This window comes from Thermobia domestica, chromosome 6, assembly GCF_964235325.1.
Source record: "Thermobia domestica chromosome 6, izTheDome1.hap1.1, whole genome shotgun sequence".
In the NCBI taxonomy this organism is placed as follows: Eukaryota; Metazoa; Arthropoda; class Insecta; order Zygentoma; family Lepismatidae; genus Thermobia; species Thermobia domestica.
In genome coordinates this window covers 247098880-247126621 of record NC_137459.1, presented here as the reverse complement: position 1 = coordinate 247126621, position 27742 = coordinate 247098880, and the positions used below count along the sequence as shown (strand labels likewise).

The window sequence follows — 27742 nt, the reverse complement described above, 5'->3', positions numbered from 1 at the left end:
TAACACCTCTACATGAGCGTTCACTTAAAAATCATACATAAACTATTATTTTAAAACTTATAAAAGTTATTCATTAAAATGTTAGAAATGCAATAGAATTTTCAAATTTTTGAACAAATTCTCAAGAAATAGTTTTGCTATTTCAAACTATTGGCCAATTGATCGCTGTTTGTTGATATCGGAACTACGAATAGCTTCATTTGGGGACAAAATAATAAACGATAATTCTAAAATGAATTCTTCACGAATTATTGCATGCATGTTATTCCGGAGCAGAAGCAGCAAAATGAACTCGTCGTATGTGAGGGAATTAGCAAGATCAAGAACCACGTCATAATCGATGCAATGAAACCGTTTTCCTAAATAGACAGCACGAGCAATCTTCGAATACCACAGTGAAATAGAAAAAATCAGGTAAATGCTACTGATCATGAACAGTGAAAGGAACCAAAACCAAAGTGCATTGCATATGTCCTTATAGAAGTCGTTAATATCTGTACTACATAAGTATGTGCCAGAAACGTTTCCGGTGGTAATTGCGCATTTCATCACGGATGGGAAAAACTTATAAGCAGAGATTTGTGTACCAGTAACAGAGCAATTGGTAGTGCAGTTGCTTGCATCCAATCCATCCTTTGTTAAGAAGGCATTCATCATAAGGAAGCTGGCTACAACTGTGGCTACATTGTATATTTGACAAACCAAAAACACAGATCCGTAGAACCTGAACTTGCTCCTGTTCTCGACAACTTCTTTGGCAACATCATTCATCCAATCGTTGGACATAGGAACGTGTTTGATGCGATTCATGAGTTGAGAGACTCTGTTGTTGCTCCATACTTTCCATGTAAGGTACGGATAAGAAATTACAAGCGCCAGAGCCAGGAAGATATACGGCATCCATCTGAAGAAGTACCAAGTGCTAGGTGTATCTCCGACGTCATAGACTCCAAGTATCTGAACTTTGATGTTGGGAAATACGGATCCAGGATAGAAGAAAGTGTTTAGTGCTTCGAACCGGAAAACGTCGTATACCACTTCTCTTGGAATGTCGGTATCTCCTTCGCAATCAATGCCGTATCCCAGGGTCAGGATGACAAGAGGTACAATGGCAACAAAACAGAGCACTCCGCTTGTAAGACGATAGTGCAAGCGGAAGATATCATTATCGGTGGTCGTCTCAATCTTAAAGGGAAAACTGGGATTGTACAATTCCTCCAGACTAATCATGGCCAATCTTTATCAATCTGCAAATGAAAAAGACATATAATTTTGAGAACAAGTCTGTATTGAATAACACGTACATAAAGGCAAGAAAAGACATACATAAAAATATTTTACAACTTATATATTTCAAATTAGATTGGACGTTAAACAGACTTGATTAAGAATACGTTCAAAATACGAGGGTTATCGTAAATTATCACCAGGAAGTTATTAAGATATGATGATGAAATTTTGTCAATGTTGTGCCTGGTTCTTATGTGCATGATGTGAAGGAAATTAGCTCCTAATGATTGTTATTTTTTATAGGGCGTGCAAAAAGTGACCAAAGCGCAAGATGGATAAGATTGAGGCTTGCAGTATAATAAAGTTGCAGCACTTGAAGGGTGATAATGCCAGACAAATTCATGACGAGAGGAAGGGTGTGTATGGCGATAATTTTCCATCTTATAACACCATTGTAAAGTGTAAAGGTATGTTCTAAACTGGTCATATGTCCTTCACAGATGACCCAAGACCTATAACACCATCCCTGATTAAGGATGCGGCCACTTTGGAGAAAGTGGAGTATTTAATCCTCGAAGACAGACGTATAATAATCCAAACGATTATGAATGAGACTGGTCTTAGTTATGGCAGTGTGTGGGAAATTAGCCATGACGAACTTCACATGTCTAAGGTATCTACCCATTGGGTTCCTCGTTTGATGACACCTTTTCAGAAGCACTAGCTCATTTATCTCAAGTTGCTGTCGACAAAGCTAGATCGTGTGGCTTCCAAGTATTGCACCATTTGCCTTATTCTCAGACTTCGCATCCAATGACTTTTCTTGTTTCCCCAAATGAAGAATCCGTTGCATGGTCGCCATTTTGACGACACACATGACGTCGCTCATGAGGTGGAAGAGTGGTTTAAAGCATACTGTGCAGACTTCTACAATGGCGGTATTCGTAAAGTGAAGGAACGCTGGAAGAAATGTATATATCTAGGTGGTGACTACATAGAAAGGGTTAACAACTACAAGTCACAACAATCCATGTATCCTAATTTTTTCACCATGTAATTAAAAGTCAACGGTACCCCCTCGTCCGTACTTTCTGCAGTGAAAATATATTTCCAATTTGGAATCCTATCAATAGTTATAATTCTATAATAAAAACGTGACTATTGAATCATGATTTCAAAATGGATAATTCCTACAGTAATACTAAAAGATTCGTGAGTCATCGTGAAATGTTTTGTCATTGAATGTTATCTACCATTGGGAGTAGAATTTGTGACTAGACGTGTCATTTATTTATTTATTTATTTATTTATTTATTTATTTATTTATTTATTTATTTATTTTTCTGAACTTGTTCGTTTTGAGGAAATATTTTACCCTGACCCAAGTCACTTCCTAGAAGAGTTATACTTTATTGACATGGTATTGTTTGTCTGTTTGTTGTAGTTTAACTTTTATCAACATTGAGGCTATATTTATGAGACGAGGACCCACTGTTTAAGTTGGAATCCGAACCACCATAATGCGCTCAATTTTCTTCTACCGGTATTCGAATCTGACATGACATCGAATTAAAGGATATAGTTATTTCTATTATTATTTCAAAGAAACCAAAGGTCAATATCTTAAGATACTTATTTACTCATAGATATATTACAGTCTAGAAGCCGTGTGTTTTATCTTCTATAGTTAGTGTCCACTAATACGGTTAAAAAAGAGCTGACAATGGCCTGTTAGTTGTGAAGGCCTGGAGAAAAAAAAGAAAAACGGGAAATTTTGCATAAAAACTATTTTTTTTCTCGAGTTTGGAAAAAAAATATTAAAAAAAAAACGTTTTTCTATTTTTCCCGAGCTTGGAGAAAACGGAAAATTTGGGAAAATTTGAATTTTCTCAATATTTTACTACATTATGCTTTTAAAATGAAAACTATTGGGAAAAAACCGGAAAGCTTGGGAAAAATTGAAATTTTCGACTATTTTGCTATATTATGCTTTTTAAAAATGACAACTATTTTATATTTACTAGTTTACAGTTAAGATCAATGAATACCTATATTTCTTGTATTAGAATAGGGAAATTTTGTGGCAATAAATATATGTGTGCCACTCATCCAAACTCTTTAAAATTAGCACCGTGACAGAATAGAGCTACAAAAGAAACGAAAATATAATCCTAGCTGGAATAATTAATATAGACACATTTAAATTATCTTAAACAATCTAATGAAGTTCTCGCTTGATGTAAGGGAAGTGTTAAAATAACGGGATCAGTATCCTTTTAGTTAATATGTTAAAATCAAATATACAATTTATAGAGATATCTTTCTTGTGATGTGTAAAATTTTCATAATTTTGAACCCATTAGAAAAAAATACTTTGTTCGGAAATGTTGGAAAAAAGTGGAAAATGTAATTTAAAAACTATTTCTTCGCCAGCTGCTAATCCTACTTGCTGTAACGTGTCTGCAGTAAGTATACAATATATATCAAGAACAGGAAAAATACTCAAAGCAACAGGTTTTAATTTTACTTTTTAGTTTTCTGACTTCTGATAAAATTCCTCTTTATTATTTGTATATTTTTGAACAACTCAGAAAGATATATGATCTTATTTAACTGCACACACACACACACACACCGCACAAGTGAGTAAATTTGAGCAGTGATAAATATACTAAAAGGCTAAATATGTGAAACTTCCCTTCGTTATTGCTACAGACTTGCATACTACCCGTTCTTCGCACAGGGAGAGGACGTTTCATTTTAGACATAAGGGGTATGAAAACTGTCACCAATCAACTTAGGGACCACAAATATTATGAATTCGACACTAATATCGGCCATTTTAGATCATTTTATGTCTCCCGCTTCATCCTCCCCAAGTTGTGGGGCTGAATTTGGATTTAAGTGGCATCTGAAGTGTCACTGTTCATCTTAGTGATCTCATAAATAGTGATGAGCAAATGCAAGACCAAGACCAAGACCCGGGAGGTCTTTGTCTTGCACATCGAGTCTTGGTTTTTGTCTTGCACATCGAGTCTTGGTCTTTGTCTTGCACTGGAATCCTTGGTCTTGATCTTGGTCTTGGTCTTGCACACCCAGTCTTGGTCTTGGTCTTGCTTTTAAGAAATCTTCTGCTTTTCAGAGATAAATTGTACTCTGGATATAAGGGATAACAAATTCTACAAGGCGCCAATAGTAACGAAAATACAATATATGTTTCTAAATGTAATATAGGTTACCTTCGTGTAAGTATGATGATACAACATAAGCGATGATCTTTTTTTTTCAATGGATGTTCACGCTTCACTACTTATAAGATAAATCACAACGTTTCGTAATCTTATATATATATATATATATATATATATATATATATATATATATATATATATATATATATATATATATATATATATATATTACCAAATCTAATACTCCACTGGTTTCCAAAATGAAGAGGCTACCCCTGAGACACTTGAAAGGAAATCAAGACTGCACAGATTATTGAAATGCCATGAATTGAAAATTATTTTTATATTCTACAAGGCGTCAGATATTTTTCTTTTCAACCATGATCAGCTAATCTTTGTATTGGACAAACTTCCAATTAAATATTGAGATTTTGTTTTACTAATTCCAATATGTACTTTATGGGACAGAAACATGGACATTACGCAAAAGCGATGAAAAAAAAATATTGGAGGCTTTCTAAACGTGGCCATGGAGAGAAAAGGTGAGAATTAGCTGGTTTGAACGGGAAACGAATGAGATGTTAGAAATAGTAGCAGATGGGGAGGAAAGAAGAATTTTAGATGTAATTAAGAGGAGGAAGAGGAACTGGTTGGGACATTGGCTGAGGAGGAACTGTATTATGAGGAACGTACTAGGGAGTATGACGGAAGGAAAGAGAGGGAGAGAGCGAAGGAGACTAGTTGAAGAAAAGTATTAAGAAGAAAATTGCTACGGCAAGACGAAGAGACTAGCTGAGGACCACCGTACACCGACGCTTCTCAGTTGCAGCAAGTGACCTGCCAATAATGGCAGAATAGCTATGATGATGATGATGATACGTTTAGCAATATTGGCCAAAAAAGATGGAAAAATAAAATAATAATGATTATAATCAAACCTCTTAATACTTTAGAATAATTTGAGTGAAAACTGAAAACGACTCAACTGTTTGTCTTTTGTGTAAACTCAATTTATATAAATAATACAAAATAACGGCATAAAACTCCAAGTTCTTTGAAGTAACTGTACAAAATCATTCTCACTTGTGAATATGGAGTATTAAGTGTTGTATAATGTTATATCGTCCAATCCTCGATGTGCCGTATACCTAAGGAGGCTAAAAGTTATTATCCAACAATTATTCAACGAATAAGCATCCATCCATGAAATCAAACTTGAGGTCACATGCATTAAGTTTTTATCAAAGTCATGAAATTGTTATTTCGATATTAATTTCATGAGTACACATTAAAAGTTTCCAACGGATGCTTGAGACTCGAAGCCAAGACCGTACCCATGTAGTCGGCATCTATGATGTATGGAATTACTGATGTTCAATACTACATTTTTCTTTAGCTTTGGAAGAAGAACATCACTAATATGTTTTGAAATGAAATTAAATATCTAGTTTAACGTCCTACTCTTATGCACCGAGGCTAAGGGAGACTGTGACGATGAGAAATGAATGAAGTGGTGGAATGAAGAGAGTAGAAGGAAACGGGAAAATTCCGAGGAAAATCGCGCACACGGTGCTTGTCCACCAAAAAGGCTCACATGGCGCAGGACGACACTTGTGTGGCTTGAAAACGAGTAATAACTACAGAAAACGCGAATAACTACAGAATAACCGATTCAAGAAACGACATACTGTAGCTACAGTGGCTCACAAAATTGATCGTACACTTGGTACTGTGGGACAAATGAATAGAAATAACCTCTTTTACATATCTTATATTACAAGAAACTTAAATATATTATGTGAAGAGATCGTATAAACAAAATATATTTATTTCGTTTCTTTACACAAAATCAGACATTGAACGTAGAAACAAAACACTTTCATACACAAACTTAGGAGACACAAATTTTTTTGTACACCCTGTTCATTTACAAATTTGGAAAGTTCAGTACGAGTTGCGAATCTGTTTCTTCTTATCACCTCGGTTAGTCTGTTTGGCATTGATTGTACCAACATCTTTGTGACACTAGGGGTAATCTTCACCAATTCTTCTTTCAGAAACGTCTTCAGTTCTGTCACGTTATTCGGTTGGCGCTACTGCACATTCCTCTCTAATTCCCACCATAGATTTTCCATGGTATTGAGATCTGGTGATAGAGGATGGGTTGCAAGAGTCTTTGGTGTGTTGTACAATAGCCATGAGCGCACAATGTAAGCGGTATGCTTGGGGTCGTTGTCCTGCTGAAATCTGTAGAAACTGTCCAAGTCTTAATTTTTCTGCACTAGATTTCAAGTTTGTCTTCTATATGTTGAGATATGCAAACTTATCCATTTTTCCCTCAATGAAGTGCAGATTTCCTACGCCAGAAGCCGCCATGCAGCTCCAAAGCATGACTGATCGTCCTTCATGTTTTACTGTTGGTCAAGTGCTCTATATTAGGTTTTCGCCAAGTAATTTTGTGCCCGTCGGATCTATACAGGTTACATTTGCTCTCATTACTAAATATTACACTATTCCAAAAGTTTTCGGAGCATTGTTTGTGTCCCAGAGCAGATTGAAGCCTTTTGCGTTGATTCGTCTTGTTAATGTAGGACTTCTTCCTAGCAACTCGGCCATTGAATCCAGCTTTTCTTAGGGTTCTTCTCACTGTTTCTGTGGAAAGGGGTCTCCCAATGGATGATGCCACTTCTCTTGTCAGTTTGGGTACACTCTGACGAGGATCGTTTTTAATTTTTAAAATGATTCTTCGTTCGTCTCTTTCACTCAATATACGTTTTCTTCCTCGACCAACTTTATTTCTTATCCTGCACTCGTACTTGAATTTGTTCACAACTGCCTGGATGGTTGAATGTGTTCTCCCCGTTACTTTTGCTATAGTTCTTTGAGATTTGCCCTCCATAGCTAGTTTAATAATTAATTTGCGTTCAGAGTGTGTAGTTTCACCTTTTGGTGCCTTTGTACTGCAATTTGTTCTTACTCCACTCACCTCAAATACGTAGAAGTACGTGGATAACCTACTAGTACAGTGACTCACTCCTTCAGCTTTGTTTGTTTCTACCCCCTCCTTCAACATGAGCTAAATGTCAAGGGTACGATCAATTCTGTGACTGTCTTTTGTACATGGATCTGGAGAATCCATCAACAACTGTAGACAAGGCGAACAAGAAGGTGCGATATTCATACAAATGGGTCCCATGAACATCAATTCCGCCTCAATAACTGCAAACATGTAGACTTGGTGACAAGCATTGACTTTATGCGTTAATATTTAGAAATTAGTAGGGTATACGATCAATTTTGTGAGCCACTGTATATGCTATTGGGGCAGTTCGACTCATACGTATTGTGTAAACTACTGGGAACACATTCACTCCAGTGGCATTTTTACTGAAGCCAAGAAATTCAAGTGAAAGATGTAATGATTTTTCCCCTTCCTTTTAACATTCCGTAAAAGAATTCAAGTAGTACCGGTACTTATGCAAGACTCTTGAGCAAGAGTCTTGGTCTTGGTCTTGATCTTGGTCTTGCAGGTATGGTCTTGGTCTTGGTCTTGGTTTTGCATCCCTTGGTCTTGGTCTTGGCCTTGCATCGAGATACCTGGTCTTGCTCTTGGTCTTGCATGCAAAACTCTTGCAAAAACTGCAAGACCAAGACTCTTGCGCTCATCACTACTCGTAAGCAATGCATTCGACACTAACATCTGTCATTTTCGATACATCTCCGCCGTCTCTTTCTGCCAAGTTACACTTTCAAAGTGAAATGATAAAAAACAACCCCAAACCTCATCTATATTGAAAATTTTATCGAGGTCCGTCGGGTGGTTTCAAGAGTTATTAAGTTACAAATATAGTAATTTTCATCTTTATGTACAAAATCTTGTATGAAGAAATAAATAAATACCTGTTTTCTAATGCGACAAATTATCTAGGTATATATATATATATATATATATATAAAGTTTATATAAAAGTTTATATTATAATATTAAATAATAGTCATTATGGGCCTTATGCAGAGTCAGTCTGATGGGAGATTATTGTCTTACTAAAAAGTTCGACTAACATATGTTTCCTGCAGTAGTCAGCCCTTTAGTATAACGCTAATCATGCATCAAAACGATTCTGCATAAGGCCCTGTATGTTCTTAATGCACGAGTATTAGTGAAATTTGCCTACTCTGCTCTTTTAAGTAGTAATTTGGTTCAAACTAACAAAACTTCACCAAATCAAAATGATGGTAGATTTGTATGTAAGTGTAAAAGTTCTGTAACTAATGCACTTCCACCAATAAACGACTAAAAATCACATAAAGGAAATAAGTGCAGAGTACTAATTTTCAAGAAAAATTGCAACAGTTTTATTTCCGAGCCCCTTTTTGTAATATTCGCAATATTGAAATTTCTCAACTTGCATTTTTCACGTGTTCGAAACAAAAAAGGTTTCTTTACTAGGAAAATTAACCTAATACAAAGAATTTTGTTCTTTTCCAAATATTTCTAGAAATGAACCGGGGAAAGACGATTGCTATTAGAGCTCGAGATCTCTGATGTTTTTGTTTGTTTGTTGAAGTTAGTGTGCTTTTCAGCAACGAAACGTGGACATAGAGTTTAAGGAGGAATCCGGACGATGATGATGCGTCCACATTTTAATCTTTCCACACCAGTAACCTAACCTTGGACCACGTGCGCTAAAAGCAAACACTCTAGCTACCAGACCAGCGAAAAGAGTCGTAAGAGCTTGCGGATAAAATTTAAAAAAAAAAAAAAAACTTCCAGCAAATTAAATGTTTAAATGGTTACATGGAAGTGAATGTTTTTTCAAACATTTGGGAGTAAATACGTGTCCCACCGAAAAATTAGTTAATTACACTTAACAAATGTGTTGTTTTTTTAAGGGAAATTACGAGCTTTCAGTTAGGAAGCTTCTGTTCGTATCGTAAGTACATTAAGTTCTTGATTGATGCGTAATTGTCTTTAGAATGACTAGGATTAGGAATTAGATTTCTGGATTTCGGCATATATGGCCATGTTAACTCGTTACACATGAGGGATAACATCCTTCGGCAATCACACTGCCCCAGGAAATTGGAGGAACAAAGGAATGACGAAGGAGGGAAGCGGCCTGGGACTATTTTGTGAGGTACTATCCTTAAATTTGCGGGGTGTGAATATGGAAAACCCGCAAAAATCCCATTCAGGATGCCTGGCGTAAAAACAGCTGTTACACCTTTTCGACTGAGTGTTCTTACCGGTAATCGAACAAGAGATCGCTCGTATGAAAGGTGAGAGCGTTAGCTACGCTACGCGGGGCCACTGTCCTTAGAATGAATCAGGTATAATATTAGAGGTATGTGTCACGACAAATAAATGTTGAAGATATTTGGGGCAAGAAAAAAAAATAGACAAGTCACTACAACAACAATGTATATTGCTTTTAGTTCTGGACCTACGTGACGACATAATACTCTAAAATGCACTGAAAAAAATCCGTTCTCCGGACAGCGGTATATTGTACAAATACTGGGAATCCTCTTGCTTACTGCAGAAATCAGTACGGAGCATACGCTATTCATATGCTATATAAGCACTACCCTTAGATATTACATCATGCCGTTGTAGGATGTCTGATATCTAACAGTCTTCGTTATATTACATGCATACATGTATGTTAGCATCGTCAGCTATGTTATATATGTCCATTTCTATGTGAGGTGTTGACCGCCTATATTGTTTCATACGGAAAGTACGTATAAATGGAACACTTATACTGAAAGTATTATAAAACATGCGTTTTCAGTTATACGTTTGCTGAATGTTAAGTCCAAAAACTACAGGATTTACAAATGTAACATACGACTTTACGTATGTCACACACGATTTTTTTTCTCAGTATGGAGTGCGAAAACTCGCATTTAAAGGGTTAAGCACTTCTGATTTATTATTATTAGTAGTAAATTTTTCGCCAATTAACCGCTAGTTAGGGAAAACTAGTTTGTAGTGTTTATTTTGGATTTACTCACTAACATCTTCCTTGTGGAAGAGATATATCATTTGTTGAGCAACAACAACAACAACAACAAAAAGATCTCCGCTCTAGTTATAACATATCTCACAGTAATTTACTATTCAGTAAATTTATCAGTTTACTTGATTTTATGGACGTTGTTGTTCTAAATTTGATGCTTTTCATGTGAACATAAGTCTTTTCTTGTAGAAGATAACCGAAATGGCTTTATATTTGTATGAGCCAGTGAGTCAGACGTAACAACATACCAACACTAATTATGATCACGGATATGCTGCCTTCTTTCCTATGCACATTGGTAAGTTGTCTTGGTCATTGACACGTAAAAATAACAAAAAATGACCAACATTACTATTCAGTCAATAGTTTTCGAGGTCGCTGAGATCACTAGTGACACTTCTGATCCCACTTAAGTCAAACTTTATCCTCCATCGACATGGGGGTGAGGGGTAAGTTGAGAAGAATGTGATACCCTAAGACGGGGTTACTTTGCACATCAGGGTCTACTTTGCACAAAATATGAAAAGAATTGCACAGTCCTCTGTCGGTAAACCCATGAACTGTAAAGAGAAAGTTTCAACTGCCACCGTAAGGTAGAACATCTAACTGTATTTTGGCTAGCCCTATAATATTGGCAGTTAACTTCAGCTCTAATTACCGGGAGGGTTTGTTGTTGTAGAGGTATGGAAAGCAGTCACGGTAAGGCCGACAAAACTTGAAAGATATCACGTACAAGAATTTCCGTCAAAGTCAAGTCAGTGTCATCAGGGGCGTCGTTAAGGGGGGGAAGGGGGAGCCTCCCCCCCAAAGTTACCAATCTCTTGACAAGTTGGCAAATTAGAATACATAGTTGGCAATTTGAAGAATGCCGTTTTGTTCAATTGACTTATTCGGTTTTTCTTAGGTACCCAGTTGCTGCAAATTATTATCAGTTCTCCTATAGACTTGGCATAAGTTTTGTGTAGTTTCCAATCTTGAAATAAATTGATATATTCGTTTAAAGTTTCTTTACTTATTGCAAGTGATTACACTTCACTTTTCTTCATTTGATATTCGTAAACATTTTGAAGAATCTTTAATGAAAATCGGGAATTGTACCACTGACAAAAGCAGAATAGAGTTGGCATGCAAAGACAGACAGAAGAGGCGTTTCGGTGGCAAGTAGAGAATTAACGCAAAAGCATTTGATACAAGAGCGTATACAAGGCAACAGGTAGTGACTGGAAGAATTGATATTAATAAAACAAGAACAAGGCAATGACTGGTTAGTATTAAGCCTGGCATTCGTCCCGCAAAAAAACGGGACAGTCCCGATTTTTAGCCCGAGAATACCGCGTCCCAATAAATTTAGTCGGGACAGGAAAATGTCCCATATTTTAATTCCATCCCATTTCTCCTATCAATATAAGCTTATTCGAAACGTAATGAAGTGGCTGGGATAATGTGAATGAACGATAAAGTGTAGCATGTAACAATTTTGATCAAGTTATCACAATACCCTGTCCGACTTGATAGCGAGCAAAATTTGTAACTGCTTTTGGAATCTCGGACACTCTCCAACATAAAAAAAAAAAAAAAGAAAAAAGGTAAGATGGCTTTGAGTGTTTCTACATGTACAAGCACAGGAAAGATGAATGACTTTTTCTTCAGAGAGACATTAAATAAAGTAACAAGAATTATAATATTTTTGAGATTTTATGGGCACAGAATTGTGCTTGGTCCAAGGCTTAGAAATATGTAAGTCTGGTCCTGACAATTATACACGACACAAGGAGAAAAATCAACTTTTCATCAGATTAAACTGACAAAGGTAATTTTGGCAAATACTACCATGTAAATAAATATTGCTAAACACACGAAGAATATTGAATATAGATTGTATCACTGATTTGAACCATTTGCATATTGTTTTTTTCTGTAAAGCATTTTTATAAGACATTATCTTAGGTTTTTAAGGCATTTTTTATTGTAGTTGGATTGTAAACATCTTCAGTCGAGAGAAAAGTAGCTGCAGCTGAGGGAACTTCCGCCTATTATATTGTTGAAAAAAATAAATGTCGGCTAATCTAAAGGAGATGGTGATGATGAGAAATGAATGAAATGGTGGAATGAAGAAAGTGGGAGGAAACGGGAGAACCCCGAGAAACCCACGCACACGGTGTTTTTCCACTACAAAGCTCACTGGAAGTGAGCTGGGATCGAACCAAGGACCCCGTGCACCAGAAATGAACGCTATACCACTGAGCCACCGCGGCCTATTAATATACTGTTATTCATAACCAGAGGTACAGTTTATTGGATTTTGTTGGAAAGTTTTTTGGGGGAAGGGGATCTAAGATGTCCCGTATTCCCATGAAAAAAAACATGGCAGGTTTATTGGTATAAACCTTTTACTATGTATAATATGTGAATTTGATAAATTTAAGAGTTTTTTCTAATAGTAAAGTGTCAAAGGGAAGTAGATTTTGATACCAGAGTGAATATACTTTGTATTGTGTGACCGTGTATGCTTTGTGTGTGAATAAACCTTTCGCTTTGAAACAAAAGGTGATCATATTAATATAGAGGACAAGAATAGTTTATTTCAGTTCTGTTTTGCAGAAAGACTTTCTATTTACAGGGCTTTCCGAGTAGGGAGAACTGAACAAAAGTGTGTTTTGGGAATGCTATCATCAGTGCCTTGCATAACGGAGGGCGATAGCTCCAGGCGCCGAAGAAAGGGGGCGCAAAATTGGGGAAGAAATGAAAAAAAGAGAATGAAAGAAAAAGAGAGACAGGAAAAATTACTTGGAATATTACTAGTATGTACTTAAATCCTCTTTCTGCTTTAGGAAATGGCCATGTTAGGAAAATATATGGGCACATATATAAAATGGAAGGAAAAAAGTAATGAAAGGTGTTCAAAATCAAGGAAAAGCAGGGTTTATTTTTGAAAATTTTCTTACGCTTCGCGCCATGGTGTCGCTTCGCGGATGATCTGTCGCCCTAACTCATTTGTACGAGGACGCCGTCGTATACTCTCGCCCCGGTTGCTGATTTTCCATGCCAGGGCACAGGGGGGCACAGTAGGTTTCTGGAAATGTTGTTCGATGGACGAAAGCTACAATGGATGAGTCAAGTCGTTGTCTCTTCCGCTATGAACAAAAGTGCATGATTATAAAAGTCACATTTTGGGGGGCCAAACAATACGTCTGCTGGGTGAAAGCATAGACCGGTGTGTGTTTCACTTCATTTTCATACAAATGTGTTGCTTTTCCTACTTTATTTTTAATCACGTAGTTGGTTCTTTCGGAAAGTAAAACAAAAATTGCAATTCTTCCTTTCTTTATAATATTTATAAGTCAAAGCATTACGTAATCATTGTATGTTACTTATGTAGCTCATGAGGGAGCAAGCGAGGCACGTGTCCCGGGCTTGTGGTTGGAGGGGCGCCTAAAAGGGAGGTTATATATTAGTATTTTTCTTGCCGGTATTTAATAATTTTCATCAGAGTGCGAAATTATGAAATCGAAGTGGGAGGAGACTGGAGGACAGAAGAGAAAAAAACTCTCCACATTTCTGGTGAGGACTGACTGGCGCGGGGCACGGAAGGGGGCGAATATGAAAATAAGGTTGCTGTGAAGTTTTCCGCAGGGTTGGTAAAAGTGAGACTAAGATTTTCGAAACACTTATATATATATATATATATATATATATATATATATATATATATATATATATATATATATATATATATATATATATATATTACCAAGACTTGGCATTTTTAAAATCAAGACTTGGCAATTTCAAGTTTCATCCCCCCCAATCTTGTAATGCTCGCTACGCCGCTGAGTGTCATAGAATACTACTGTGCATAATGGGACTTCGATGCAATAGTTGAAATTGAAGTATGAAACGTTTTAAATTCACACAAAAGAAAAAAAAAAGAGAGAGAGAAAAAAACTGGGAAAAGGCGATTTCACCCTCTAATCAAGGTTAGTTTGGACCGGACTTTGGGACTTAGATGGGAAAGTACTACTGCTGGTACCTCCTGCCTTTCGGTAAATTTCCTATTTAGGTAGATGCCGGAATGGATTTCTTGTTGGGAAATAAATTACTAACAGTGGCGGATCCAGAAAGTCAGTTCGCTCATAAAAGCTTATTTATTTTATTTATTTATTTATTTTTTTTTTTTTTAGAAATCACTAGACATTTGGGAGGGGGTTGAAGCTTATACACATATGAATGACTAACATTAGATTTTTTAAAAAAAATCCTGCACGGGTGGGCTTCAGCTTGGAAGTTCTAAACCCCATAAATATTCCTCTGATTATGTTTGGGATTATATTGCCGGACATAAAGAGCAACCAAGGCAAATTAGTTCGCGGGATTTTTTTTTTTTTTTTTTTTTTTTTTTTTGTTCATGAGTTTTCATTTTTGTGGGACATATGCTAAACTATCAGAATGTGGTTCCTGTGCCGGTACCATAAAATACATAATTTTCTTTACAAATATCGATAATTCATATCAAGTACTGGTACCAGTACCATCATTGTAATATCAATATTTGTAGGCTGCATGCTGTTTTGTGTAGGGAGCAAAATGTATAAATGCTGAATTGAAAACATTGCACAGAAACATTATGTTCGTATGTTGAACATACTTTTTTGTATGTTGTGCAAAGTATCTCCACCTATGAGGTTACTTTGCACCAAAGTTTATATTTCAATTACTATGGTTATACTGAATGTTTACTAATGCACTCGCACAAATGTTTTCCTTATATATCTAGCTATTATATGTTTAACATGAAACGTTCTAAATCATTACGTTTGTAAGTTAGATTTGTAACTACGTGTGTCAAGTTAGCATACACACAATTATCCAACACGACCAAAAGTATACAATCGTTTGCTACGTTAGTGGTGGTTAGTGCTAGCTTCCCAACGTTAGTGCTGCTATATTTTAAAAAAATAGAGCGACTTTTTTGTTGTATGCCAACTTGAAGTCAAGTTAGCATACGCATATGCAAAATTTAAAGCACTAACGAAAGTACTATACCAATCGTTAGTGCTATGTTAGTGCTGGTTATTGCTAGCTTCTCAACGTTAGTGCTGCTATACTTAAGAAAATATAGCGACTTTTTTGTTGTATGCCAACTTGATGTCAAGTTAGCATACCCTATACAAAAATTAAAGCACTAAAGAAAGTAACTATACCAATCGTTAGTGCTACGATAGTGCTGGTTAGTGCTAGCTTCCAAACCTTAGTGCTACTATTCTTAAAAAAATAGAGCGACTTTTTTAGGAAAATTAGCTATACCAACCGTAAGTGCGAATACGAATCTGATATTCTCTAACTTGACTAGTAAATTGCTTTTTGGTAGGTGAAATTTAAAAAAAAAAATGTTAGTTTGTTATAAATGATTATTTCATTTATTAAATATAATTGTTACTACTCCAAAAAGCTCTAAGATTAGTGATATCTAAGCTCTAACGTCAGTCTATCGTAGTTTGGGAGTTTTTAATGAATAACTGATGCAAGGCTAACTCAGTGGTCAGTGTATTGTTGGTAATAACTCGGCAGGGCTAACTTCACGTTTTTCAACTTTTACCCAATTAGTGTAAAATTCGATAAATTTTAATTGAGTTCCCTCCTAGTTATTCACTAATAACTCCTAAACTATGATAGCTCTACCGTCAGTGCTTAGCATTTGTTGAGCACTAACAAAGCACTAATCTTTAGCGATTGTCCTACCTTTTGATGAATACTTATTGTAAAATTTGATAAATTTAAATTTAGCCTCGCACAAGTTATTCATTAATAACTCCTAAATTATGACACCACTAACGTTAGTGCTTTGTTTATGGAGCACTAACTGCTGGTTTTGTCTCATTTCTGTCTGACAATTAGTGTAAAATTGTATCAAAATTGAAAGATCTAAAGTTAGCCCCCCAAGAAATATTCATTAATAACTCCTAAACTACGATAGCGCTAACGTTAATGTCTTTCGGAGCACTAACGATGCATTAACCTTTGACATTTATTCCACGTTTGTGGGACAATTTTTGTAAAATTGGTTAAAATTAAATTTAGCTCTGAGTATTATTAACTTATAACTTCTAAACTATGATAGCCCTAACGACAGTGTTTCGGGAAGCAATAACAATGCACCAACTTTTGGCATTTATTCCACTTTTGTAGGATAATTATTGTAGAGTTCGATGAATTTCAATTTAGTCCCACGAGAGTTATTCACTGACACTCCTAAACTATTATAGCATTAACGATAGTGTTTAGTGCACTAATGTGCACCAACGAGGCACTAACCATGTGAAAAGTTTTGGTAGTATTTGAGATGCGTGAGGGTCTAAATTTCGACACGTGGCATTTTCAATTTTGTAAAATTCCCGCCAAATTTCTAAACATTAATGACCATATATAGTGTAATGGTTACTATTACATTAGTGGGCCTTATTGCAGAACTCCCAACATTAGTGCGTCATATGGACGCTGGAAGAACAAACTTAGGGGAAGCTAACTACACGCTAGTCCCTCCCCACAAAAGCATTCACGACAAGAAGCAGTAATGTTAGTTGCAGTAGAAGATATTATTACTCCTTTTCAATTTGGTGGGAATTTGACCCAATGAAAAAATCTCCATGTATTTCTTATGGGAGTTTCGTGATATAATTTGATAATCTACACTAATAGTGAAGCACTAACAAAACTATTACCGCCTTATGCAGAGTCGTTTTGACGATATGATTAGCGTCATACTAAAATTCTGACTACTGCAGGGAACATATGTTAGTCGAACTTTTTAGTGTGCCTCTAATCCCGCATCAAAACGACTCTGCATAAGGCCCTTAGTGTTTTCTAGAAACACTAACTATTCACTAACAAATGGCAGTAATTTATTCGTTAGTGCTTGAAGTGGGGGCAGCGTATACCATTGTTTTGGTTCTAAAGTCTACACTAATACAGCACTAACGTTATGGGTTGATGCACTAAGAAGCACTAACGATTCACTAACGAATGGTATTAAAGTTTTCGTTAGTGCTTGAAGTGCGAAGCAGCGTGAAATTGACCCCCAAAGTTTTTTTTACTTATAGCACCTACACTAATGAAGCACTAATATTAGAGATTGGTGCACTAAGAAGCACTAACGATTGACACTAATTTTATCTTTAGTTCGTTATGTGGTGGGGGAAGATTCACGAACGTAGAAAAATAAGGTTTAGATTCGTGATAATCGTTCTCCAAATTATCGCGTCGGACTGTTTCAATCATTATAAAACGTTCCGTTCACACCAATACAAAACCGTTATGCAAGCTTTATGATAGATGCGTGGTAAATCTGTCCACCATTAATAAAGCAACCAAAAACGGATTTTTTTTTCAAAATACTGATTTTATGCTAAAACTATCGCCTTTGTATGAGCCAACTTAATTTATTTAGGTTATGATACTATTACTATTAGCTTTGATATAACTTATAAATAACATACTTCTAAATATGTCATACTTATAAATATTTAATTAACATTTTTTATAATCACAAACAAAGAGACTTTTGCCTATTTTTTTACGTTTAAAATTTAACAATCAAATATTGTTATAATCTAACCCACGGCCTCATACAAATTTGCAACATTAGAAATTTGACAATAATAAGATTATATTATAAAAGCATTGTTTCAACAATTAGATTTAATAAATGAAAAAAAAACATTGTTAACAAACGAATAAAAATATTATTTTTTTAAAATTTCAATTACCAAAAAAGTAACTTTCTTGTCAAGTTAGAGAGTATCATATTCGTATTCGCACTTACGGTTGGTACAGTCAATTTTGCTAAAAAGTCGTTCTATTTTTTCAAGAATAGCAGCAGTAACGTTGGAAATCTAGCACTAACTAGCACTAACGTAGCACTAACAATTGGTATAGTTACTTTTGTTAGTGATTTAATTTTTGCTTATGCATATGCTAACTTGACGTCAAGTTAGAATACAACATAAAAGTCGCTCTATTTTTTAAGTATAGCATCACTAAAGTTGAGAATCTAGCACTAACCAGCACTAACGATTGGTATAGTTACTTCCGTGAGTTCTTTAATTTTTGCATATGCGTATGCTAACTTGACGTCAAGTTGGCATACAACAAAAAAAGTCGCTCTATTTTTTTAAGTATAGCAGCACTAATGTTGGGAAGCTAGCACTAATCAGCACTAACGATTGTTTACTTTTGGTCGTGTTGGCTAAATGTGTGTATGCTAACTTGACACACGTCTGGCAACTTCAATCTTGGCCTTTCCCGCCAGCGTTTGCATTTTCAAGACACGAGACGAGACGAGATATTTTACGAGGTGTCTCGTCTCGTCTCGTCTCGTGTCTCGTCAAAAAAGTCACGTCTCTTCTCGTGTCTCGTGCAGGAGTTCTTCACTATCAAACAGCAGCGTAGAAAACTGTTCGAAAATACGGAACATTCTCCCTAAATCACAACGCTTCTATTTTAAGGAACTAGGATCAAGTTTTATTTATATTAAGTATGGGGGATGAAGTTCCTCGGCGAGCAGATCTGGGAAAGTGAAAGAAGAAAGGAATGGGAAAGGAAGGAAGTGGCCTGCGATCTGTATGTCAGATACCATTTCACTATTTGCCTGGCGTGAGTAAGGAAACTCTCTTTTAAAATGGGTGGCCTGAAAAGGCTGTTATACAATAATAGTCTTTTCAAACGAATATTGCTACGGAAATCCAACCCAGGATCGCTCATACCAAAGGCAAGAGCGTTAGTGACTACGATACGTGGGGCTGTAGATCCACGCCTCACATAACATCTTTGCTGAAATGAACTTCAAACCTACCATAGCACATGGTGAATCAGGGGAAGCCAGTATTAATAGCTGAGTGGTCCCGCACATTTGACTTTGGATCACGAGGCGCAATTCATCGTGAGTTCAGATCCCACTGCAGAGCATAAGCGTCTTTAACTGTTCTAGAAGTATATGTCTTTGTGTCCATGTGGTACCGGATCAAAGTAGAATATTGAACAAAGATAATTTATATTACCATGAAGATAAATATCACAATTGGGTGAATTAAAAAAAAAAAAGTGGTAGTCTTTTCAGCTCTGGTGCTGGCGTCCCTGGTTTGATCCCAAACGAAATTAGTTTGTGGTAGACAAATGTGTTCATGGGTTTTCTCGGACTTCTCCCGTTCTCTCCAGCACTTTCATTCCTTCACTAATTCTTTCACTCATTCGCTTTCATCACACATCCGTCTCATTTAGCCTAAGGAGCATACTCTGGAAATTTATTTTTTAAATACCATTTCATTTTTTTTCTAAACCAATCATCTATTTAGTTATCTCAGTAAGTGTCATAAATACAGCAAATGTAAGATTTTTTATTATTGACAAATTTTGATAGACAATGAGGGTAATTAGGAAGTCTCAAAGAAAACAAATGACATATTGCATCAAAATCAAATGTTTTTTTTTCTTTTTAATGTAAGTTATCGGGAGAAATGACTTTTTTATCGCATTTTAAAGATGTACACGTAAATACGATTTATAACTCCTTCGTTTTTATTCCATTTGTATTTTATACGGTAAAATGATTTAAGCCAGTATGAATGTAATAGTTATTTATATCAAGTTCCCCCCCCCTCAAATATGAGCAGAGTCACTGGTTAGCGTAAGAAACCGGAAGTTTCATCGCCAAAGAAACAAAGCTTCTAGATGTGATGACATCCTACAGGAAGCTAATCCATTGTTTCTTGTTATTACTGACCCCTGAGATCCTAGATCTAAACATCCTGTTGATTACATGTTAGCGTACGTGCCTTCGGAACGGGATTTGATTTTCGGTAGGAGCTCCTGTACTTTGGATCCCACGTTAAACTGAAGGTCCACGTCTTACATAGCTCAATGCTGAACATGGTGCTAAATTCTAAATCAGCCAACCTTCTAGGTCTGTCCAAAGATCTCTTCCCTCAACAAGTACGAAGAACCCTTCTGAAGTACATCTTCATGAACACCACCTGTATAACATGTGTTAACAACGTGCCTCACGTATGGTACACATCTTGATCTTACTAGCCAAGATAATAATTTAAATAGTAGATTATTCTGTATCCAATAAGTAATTGCAAAATACTCCCACCTATATTCTCAGAAAAGAATGATAGAACTAGATGTTTTTTATAAAAGTACAGATGAAGTATAAGATCACATTTTCATGCATCAATCATTTCCCTATTAAACAAGTACATTTAAAAAAAAAATGTGTAGAAATGTATGTTGAATTAGAAAGTTTTCGGGGTGTCCGGACCCTGTGGAACCCCTTGTGGGTGCTCCCCTTCCGCACCGACTTCAAAAGACGGACAAAATAGTCCACTAATGTTGCCATTTAAAGTCTGAGAGATGATTAACATTAGTTGGTCGTTCTTTGCGACTAAGGTTAAACAAAGCATTATGGAATAATTAAAATGTTTTCATTTAAATTGTCCATTTAAGTGATGTAATTCGTCTAAATGCAAAACATCCTAAATACCTGAATAACAGCAGTAGACCCTATAATAATTCTATTCAGCTGAAATAAATTAGTACTAAAAAGAGGATTTTGAGTTAGGCTCACACTGTAATGTTATGCAAGTGAATAACCCTTGGAACATAGGTGCCAATAACTGTAATTGTAAATTTGTAAAATGTTTGTAATTGTACTTTACTTTGAAATTGTAAAATGTTTCCTAACAAGTGTTGTTTTATTTTACTACTACCAGAATGAATTTGAGAAACACATGCTTTTTTAACAAATTGCATACAAATATACACAATAAATGTGAAACTCATGTCAGTGACAATCTGTCATCCCCCACCCGCAAGCCGGCTCAATTTGAAACGACACTACTGGTTATCACACGGGGAGAATAGGATTATAGAAATTATTTGAAAACTTACACCCTTTGGATAAACTTGATGGATGAATTTGAACTTAAATGACGTCAGGACTGTCACTATTCATCTCAGCAACACAGATAATCAAGGACCGGAGAGTAATATTAATCCTTTTATACAAGATAATAAGGGGAACCCCAACCACTCAACCCCAAGATAATAAGGGATGGATTTAGATTTGATCGTAATTGAGAATTTCACTGTTCATCTATGCGAACTCGGAAACTGTGGATTGGACAATAATACCGGTCAATTTCGATTACTTTTACATGCCACTCCCTTCTCATTTCTTTTCTCCCTTGCGAGAAATGTGCAAAAAACCTAAACTAGGCCAGTGTCCAATCATCGAAAAATTATCAAAATCAATGTGGCAGTCTAGGAGAAGTTAAGTCTCAAACATTCTATTCATTTTTAATTACATAGATGCAAGAAGGGACCCGCTCGTGGTTGTGTGGCGCATTCGGCTTGAGAGTCTCGAGTTCGATTCCAGACGGTGGGAACTCTAAGTACTTTAAGCTCTACGTCTATTCCCATATAGCTCCAGTGCTGAAACAATGCTAAACTCAACCAACGTATATATACGTAAGTAAACGGATTGAAGGAACTATAATAAATGTAGTTCCACCAAACTCAAAATTTTATAAAATGTCCCTTACGCCACTTTGTTGTACTTTACAGTGGACATAATGATGCAAGAAAATGCTAAACCTCCCTAACCAAATCCTGCATAAATCCGCGCTATCTTTTTACTGTATCTGCATATAGGTTAAGAAAAAAGAGAGAAAGAACTAAACTGATAAAGTAATTCATTATATATTTCAAATGAATTATTTAGTTGTCATTATTATGCCCTTTAGCCCAAGGGAGATGTTGATTAAGACCAATGAATCATGATGGAAGAATTGGTGGAATGATAGTGTGAGAGGAAACGTAAGTACCTCGAGAAAATTCACGGAGAAGATGTAATTACATACTTGAGCGGCTGGGGTGAACATAATGGTATGCGTCACTTCCGGTGAAATTGAAGCATTAGGTCGAGTGGGTTGACATTGAAACACAGAATAGCATGTAGGTAGTTTAATTTCGGAAAATTTGACATACTATATGTTTCCCCAAGCCGTTCAGTTATCTTAATTTGCACAAACGGATTTAGTTTCAAGAAGCAACGCAACAGCCATATTTGTTACAGAGAGCTTAATTTTAAAATTTGCTTTAAAAAAAAAACATATTTACAGTTGTCACTAAATTTAACCCCTTCCACTACAGTGACGACTCCAGCTTTAAGTTCTTAGGGGGGTAAAGAAGGTGCAGATACATTTTCGGGGGGCGACTATTTGCCATGCCAAAAAAGCCAAATTTATTACGTTTGACTTATTTTACATTACATTATGTAATTTCGTTGCTGTTTTCATATTAGACCTATATGATTATAAATTAAACTTATTTCAAGTAAAATTTGCAACTAGCAAATAAATAAGGTCTGCACATGAAATATTTTTCAATGAAGCTTTTGAAGCCTAAACATAAATTGAATTACTTTCGCGTATAATACAAGTAACACATTCGTCTAGTACTATATCCTACGTATACATCTTATCTCTCTCTCTCTCTGTATATATATATATATATATATATATATATATATATAGAGAGAGAGAGAGAGAGAGAGAGAGAGGGAGGGAGGGAGAGAGAGAGAGAATTTACGAGGAGCTGATGAAAATGTAGTCCAATCCAGAAGAAGTGTAGGTACACGGTAGAAACATGAAACCGTAGTTTAGAAAAACATATCTCTGTATGTACAAATACAAATTTTCATATTAATAATGAAATTCTTATTGTTTCTCAGGCCTCTGAAGTTGTGTGTGCCCAAACAGATAATTTCACGAACATCCAGATTCTAACTGTTATAACATTTTTATTCCACCAAGGAAAGTCACCGAAGTAAATTAATTAGGAAATCAGTGAAACACCACGGGACTCTCCTCCGTTATATACAATAGTGAAGAAGTACATAAGTGACTTAGTATAAACGTGGCGATTTCTCAACAAATTATCCTTTACATCCAGGATGATTAAAAGCAATGACTCTTCCCGAAATCATGGATACAATTTGTGACATTATTCTTGAAAATTGCAGCATTTCAGCCAGTGGTGGATATAGTCGGAGGCCACCCAGTTTTTGAGTTACAAAAATAATTTAAGCTATTATTGATATAGTTTTTAAAGTGTATAGTAAACTCACGATATACTTATTATAGTCTGAGGTCTGGCTGCACCCCGCTTTCTCAGTTTTTACCTTCTCAGCAAATTTTTTGTCAGAGATTCTGGGCATTTCTTTGAAACTCGTCGGTAGCATAATTCAGAATTGCTTAAGTATGCTCAAGTTCTCAACATAATGGGTTCCCAAAAAATCTGTCAGGAGAATAAAAGAGTGACGGCATTAAGAGAAGTCTACTTCTAATTTGACGGTAATGCTGATCAATTTCGCTCACGAATAGTAACCATAGATGAAATATGGTTGTACCACTAGGATCCTAAATCGAAACAACAGTCAATGGAGTAGTAGCACACATTTCTCTATCGCCTCAAGAAGTTCAAGACACAGAAGTAGGTAGAGAAACTGTTTGCAACATTCTTCTGGGATAAGTATGGAGTGGTACTCATAGACTACCTCCGCAACGGTCAGATATTTAATCCAGAATCTCTACATTACTTACAAAACTGAAAGAAAAATTCAAATTTCAACGCCGCGGAAAATGAAAAGAAAGGAATTGTGTTCCTTCAGGAGATTATACCTGTCCATCAAGCCCCTGCGAACACAACTGACATTGCATAATCTAGGATTTCAATGTCTAGATAATCATTCTTATTCCGCAGATTTAGCTCCGTCTAACTATTACGTGTACTTATTTCCCAAACTTAAATAACACTTGAAAGGACGCCATTTTAGATCTGATTGGGGTAGTGCTACGAACAGTGGTGCGAGGAAATCTTCAGATTTTTTAACTTTTCTGCAAAAATTGGAGCGCTGTACAAGGTAGTATATTGAATCTCGGGGGAAGTGTAGAAGAAGTAGAACTTCACTATTCCGCGTGCACTCCTTCTGGGTTGGGCTACGAATTTTTCAGCAGTTCCTAGTCAATATGGTCAACGTCGCGTCAGTACTTTGAAACAAAATAAGTAAGGGAGCACTAGTATAAACCAATTAATAACTAAAGATCAGCAGTCGGACAATACGTTTTATTGGGAATGAATTTAATTCCATAAATTTATTATTATCATTTTCAGGAAGGGAAAACACAACTCTTTTTATCCCCTTCAAATAATTAAGCCCTGGTAGTGGCAAACTAAGCTGATATAAGCACATTCTCTGAATATTGAAAGCCGAGAATAGTGTTTCAGAAAAATGAAGTATAGAACCTTTAAATATAACAAAATTAGGGATGCGGACGAGACAAGATTTGTGGCTGTCTCGTCTCGAAAATGTGTTGTAAAAGTGATGTCTCGACTCGAAAAATGTATGTTTTTCTATTGGAAGAGCCGTGTCTCGACTAGAATTTTGTCAGGAAAATCCTGCCTCGACTCGTCTCGTGCGCATCCCTAAACAAAATATGAAACTGAAAACTTCAAACCTGGATAAATACAAACAAGTTACGTAACTGGTTTTACCTTTCTTTTGTTTTCAATCGAAGTTGATCCAATGAGAAGAAAACAAATCGACCAAATCTACTATTTTTCGCTAGGCATAGTAATTAAAAATCATAAGAAAGAAGTATAACTAAAATTTACCTCAAAAGGCGCTAAATTAGAAAACAGAAATATGCGTGCATACCCAGACGCTCAAAGAAGAAAGCTTGAGGACTAATCTGCCACATAGTAAATGCATGGAAAGTAGATTACAATTTGACAATGAGATTGGTTATGATACTGATATAAAATACTACATGTAGAATATTTAAAGATTGCAGGAGTCTGGGGGGCAGAAGTAGCTACTAGGGGGCGCTCGCCCCCTTGCCCCCTCTATAGCGTCGTCGTCACTGTTCCACTACGATTTATTTTCTGAATTCTGATAATTGAAGTACTAGTTATAAAAGTGTATTATAGATGTTGTATCATTATATGCTTTCAAAACATCAATATAGTAACCGTACGTGATGCTACGATAGTTTAAATTTTATGACGAGTGTAGCTCGTCGTTGTGCGATTTGTCACCGAGAGACCATGACGAGCTAGACTCGTCATTTTAGTGCAAGGGGATAAGCGTAACATATAGGCATAAATGTATTATTTGTTTGGAATTTTGTTGCTCCATTGACCTAGAATGTATTATTTTCTTTCCTCTCTTTATTTATTTATTTATTTATTTATATTAAATTTCGCTTTTGAAGAATGGTTAAATGAAGACTGATTACTGGTCTCTGAGTGATTCATAGCGCTATAAGCAAAGTTTAGCTCTATTTTACTTGTAAAAGCTCTATTCGAAACCCCTTTAGTCGTTATCAAATAAAAGAAATGAAAAAAAAGAACGCTAATCTTTTTTATGATCTTGAATTTATGATTAGGTTCATAAAAAGAATGAACTCAACATTACCAGGACTGGCTGTCCGTGAGACGCAGCCTGCCACATTGGTTTAGCAGCTAGTAAGCATGTGGTTCCGGGTCAAACTCCCGGTTGGAGAGCACCGAATGCATTATTGTGATTCGGAATTCACCTTAAAGTGTAGGTTTACGTCTCATACAGCCTCAGCGCTGAAAAGGGACGTGATACTTCAGTAGACAAGAAAATGAATAAATTGTTCGCGAGATGCGCAAAGTTCCTGACACACTTAGTAAAACTGTGAATCCGGTCAATTATTCAATGCTCAAAAAAAAAAAAAAAAAAAAAAAGTAACGAAAAATTAAATAAAGTTGAACGCAAATTTACTATAAAGAATGGAAATTGTCAGTGTTGAAGAAGTATATATGTTGAATATATATCTTTGAATGAAAGTAATATAGAAATATACTGTAATAGTAATGAATAAAACAAAACAGCAACTCAACACTCTACAAATATATATTTGTAGAGTGCTGAGTTGTTGTTTTGTTATATTCATTACTATTACAGTATATTTCTATTACAGTATATATATTCTACACTTTCTATATGCTTTTCAATTTTGGTATTCCAGAATTTTAATTTTGGAATTACTAGATAACAATATTTATTGTTTGGTTTGCTATTTAACTCACCTAACTCATTTTTGTTTTAATTTAATTTTCAATATGGTTTAACGCGACATAAGCTTTGAATCTTTGAGGAAATAATAAAATATAACTACAAACTAGACATTTCCATGTGTTACACATACATTACTTTCAAAGAAACTTAAAACAAAACTATATAACCACAATCCTAAATCTAGTGAAACCTGTTATACCAACTTCTATAACAACTTGACAAGAAAACAACGCAAATGCAATTAAGGAGTTTGATGTAATAAGGGCGTAAGCGACTGGCTTTTGCCATGCTGTTTAGCCTCCTGGTAACATTTCAATTCAATATCGGAATAAAATGCTGCATATTACATTGTTTTATGTAAAAAAAAAAATAAAAAAAAACTTAAATTTTCAACATCGTTTTTCTTCAACTGCATGTTTCAGACTTACGCCCTTATTGTATCAAATTCCTCAACTGAAGTGCTCAAGGGGAGAATATGCAAAGTAAATAACTCTCATTTTCACTATTAAGTTTTCCTCTCTTTCTTTCAATAAAAACAATCCCTGAATAGAAAAAAGAATAGAAAATGGAAAAAAGTCAAATTTAGGATTCGTGGCCCTTCGATACTAACGGAACATGTGAAAACACATTTGCTGTAATCCATTTCTGGAAAATTTACGCGTGTTAATTTATCATTTCTTGGCACAAACTTTTCATATTTCTGAACATAACTTTCTCCGAGCTTTTCAATTCATAAGACAATGCAATTTTACAAACTATTATCAAATGTACATTTCTTACTATATCAATAGTAATCAAAAATGTCCCCCAAAATATAAAGTATGCAGTTAAGAATAAACAAAATAAAATTGAAGAATGTTAGAAAGAAATAAAGTTAATCAAACATGAAAGGCAGCGAGAGGAACATGCAAGTCATGGCAAACAACATTAAAGTTCAATTTTCCGATAATACAATAACTGTGAAGATTATGCTAATTCGTATCTTTATATAATTAATCTTACAACACTTTCTGCTTGGATATCCTTGTAGGGCCAGCAAACGATGAATCTTTATCCACACTTCTACTTGACACAAATCATCAATCACATGTAAACTGACCAACAACTTTCTCAGACGCCCAGGACGAAACAAGAGT

General features: G+C 35.6%; 1 protein-coding gene across 1 annotated transcript; it reads right to left on the bottom strand.

Moving 5' to 3' along the window:
* Positions 1–27742, bottom strand: LOC145687774 (innexin inx2-like). The gene is made up of 2 exons (XM_081761212.1): positions 27609–27742; positions 1–1247 (listed from the first exon to the last, which is right to left on the bottom strand). Exon 2 carries the CDS (start codon positions 1228–1230, stop codon positions 148–150), a length of 1083 nt encoding a protein of 360 aa, XP_081617338.1. The 5' UTR covers positions 1231–1247; positions 27609–27742; the 3' UTR covers positions 1–147.

What these genes read in the sequence shown, in the direction of transcription:
- LOC145687774 (XM_081761212.1), bottom strand. Translation starts at nt 1,230, where the DNA reads ATGATTAGTCTGGAGGAATTGTACAATCCCAGTTTTCCCTTTAAGATT.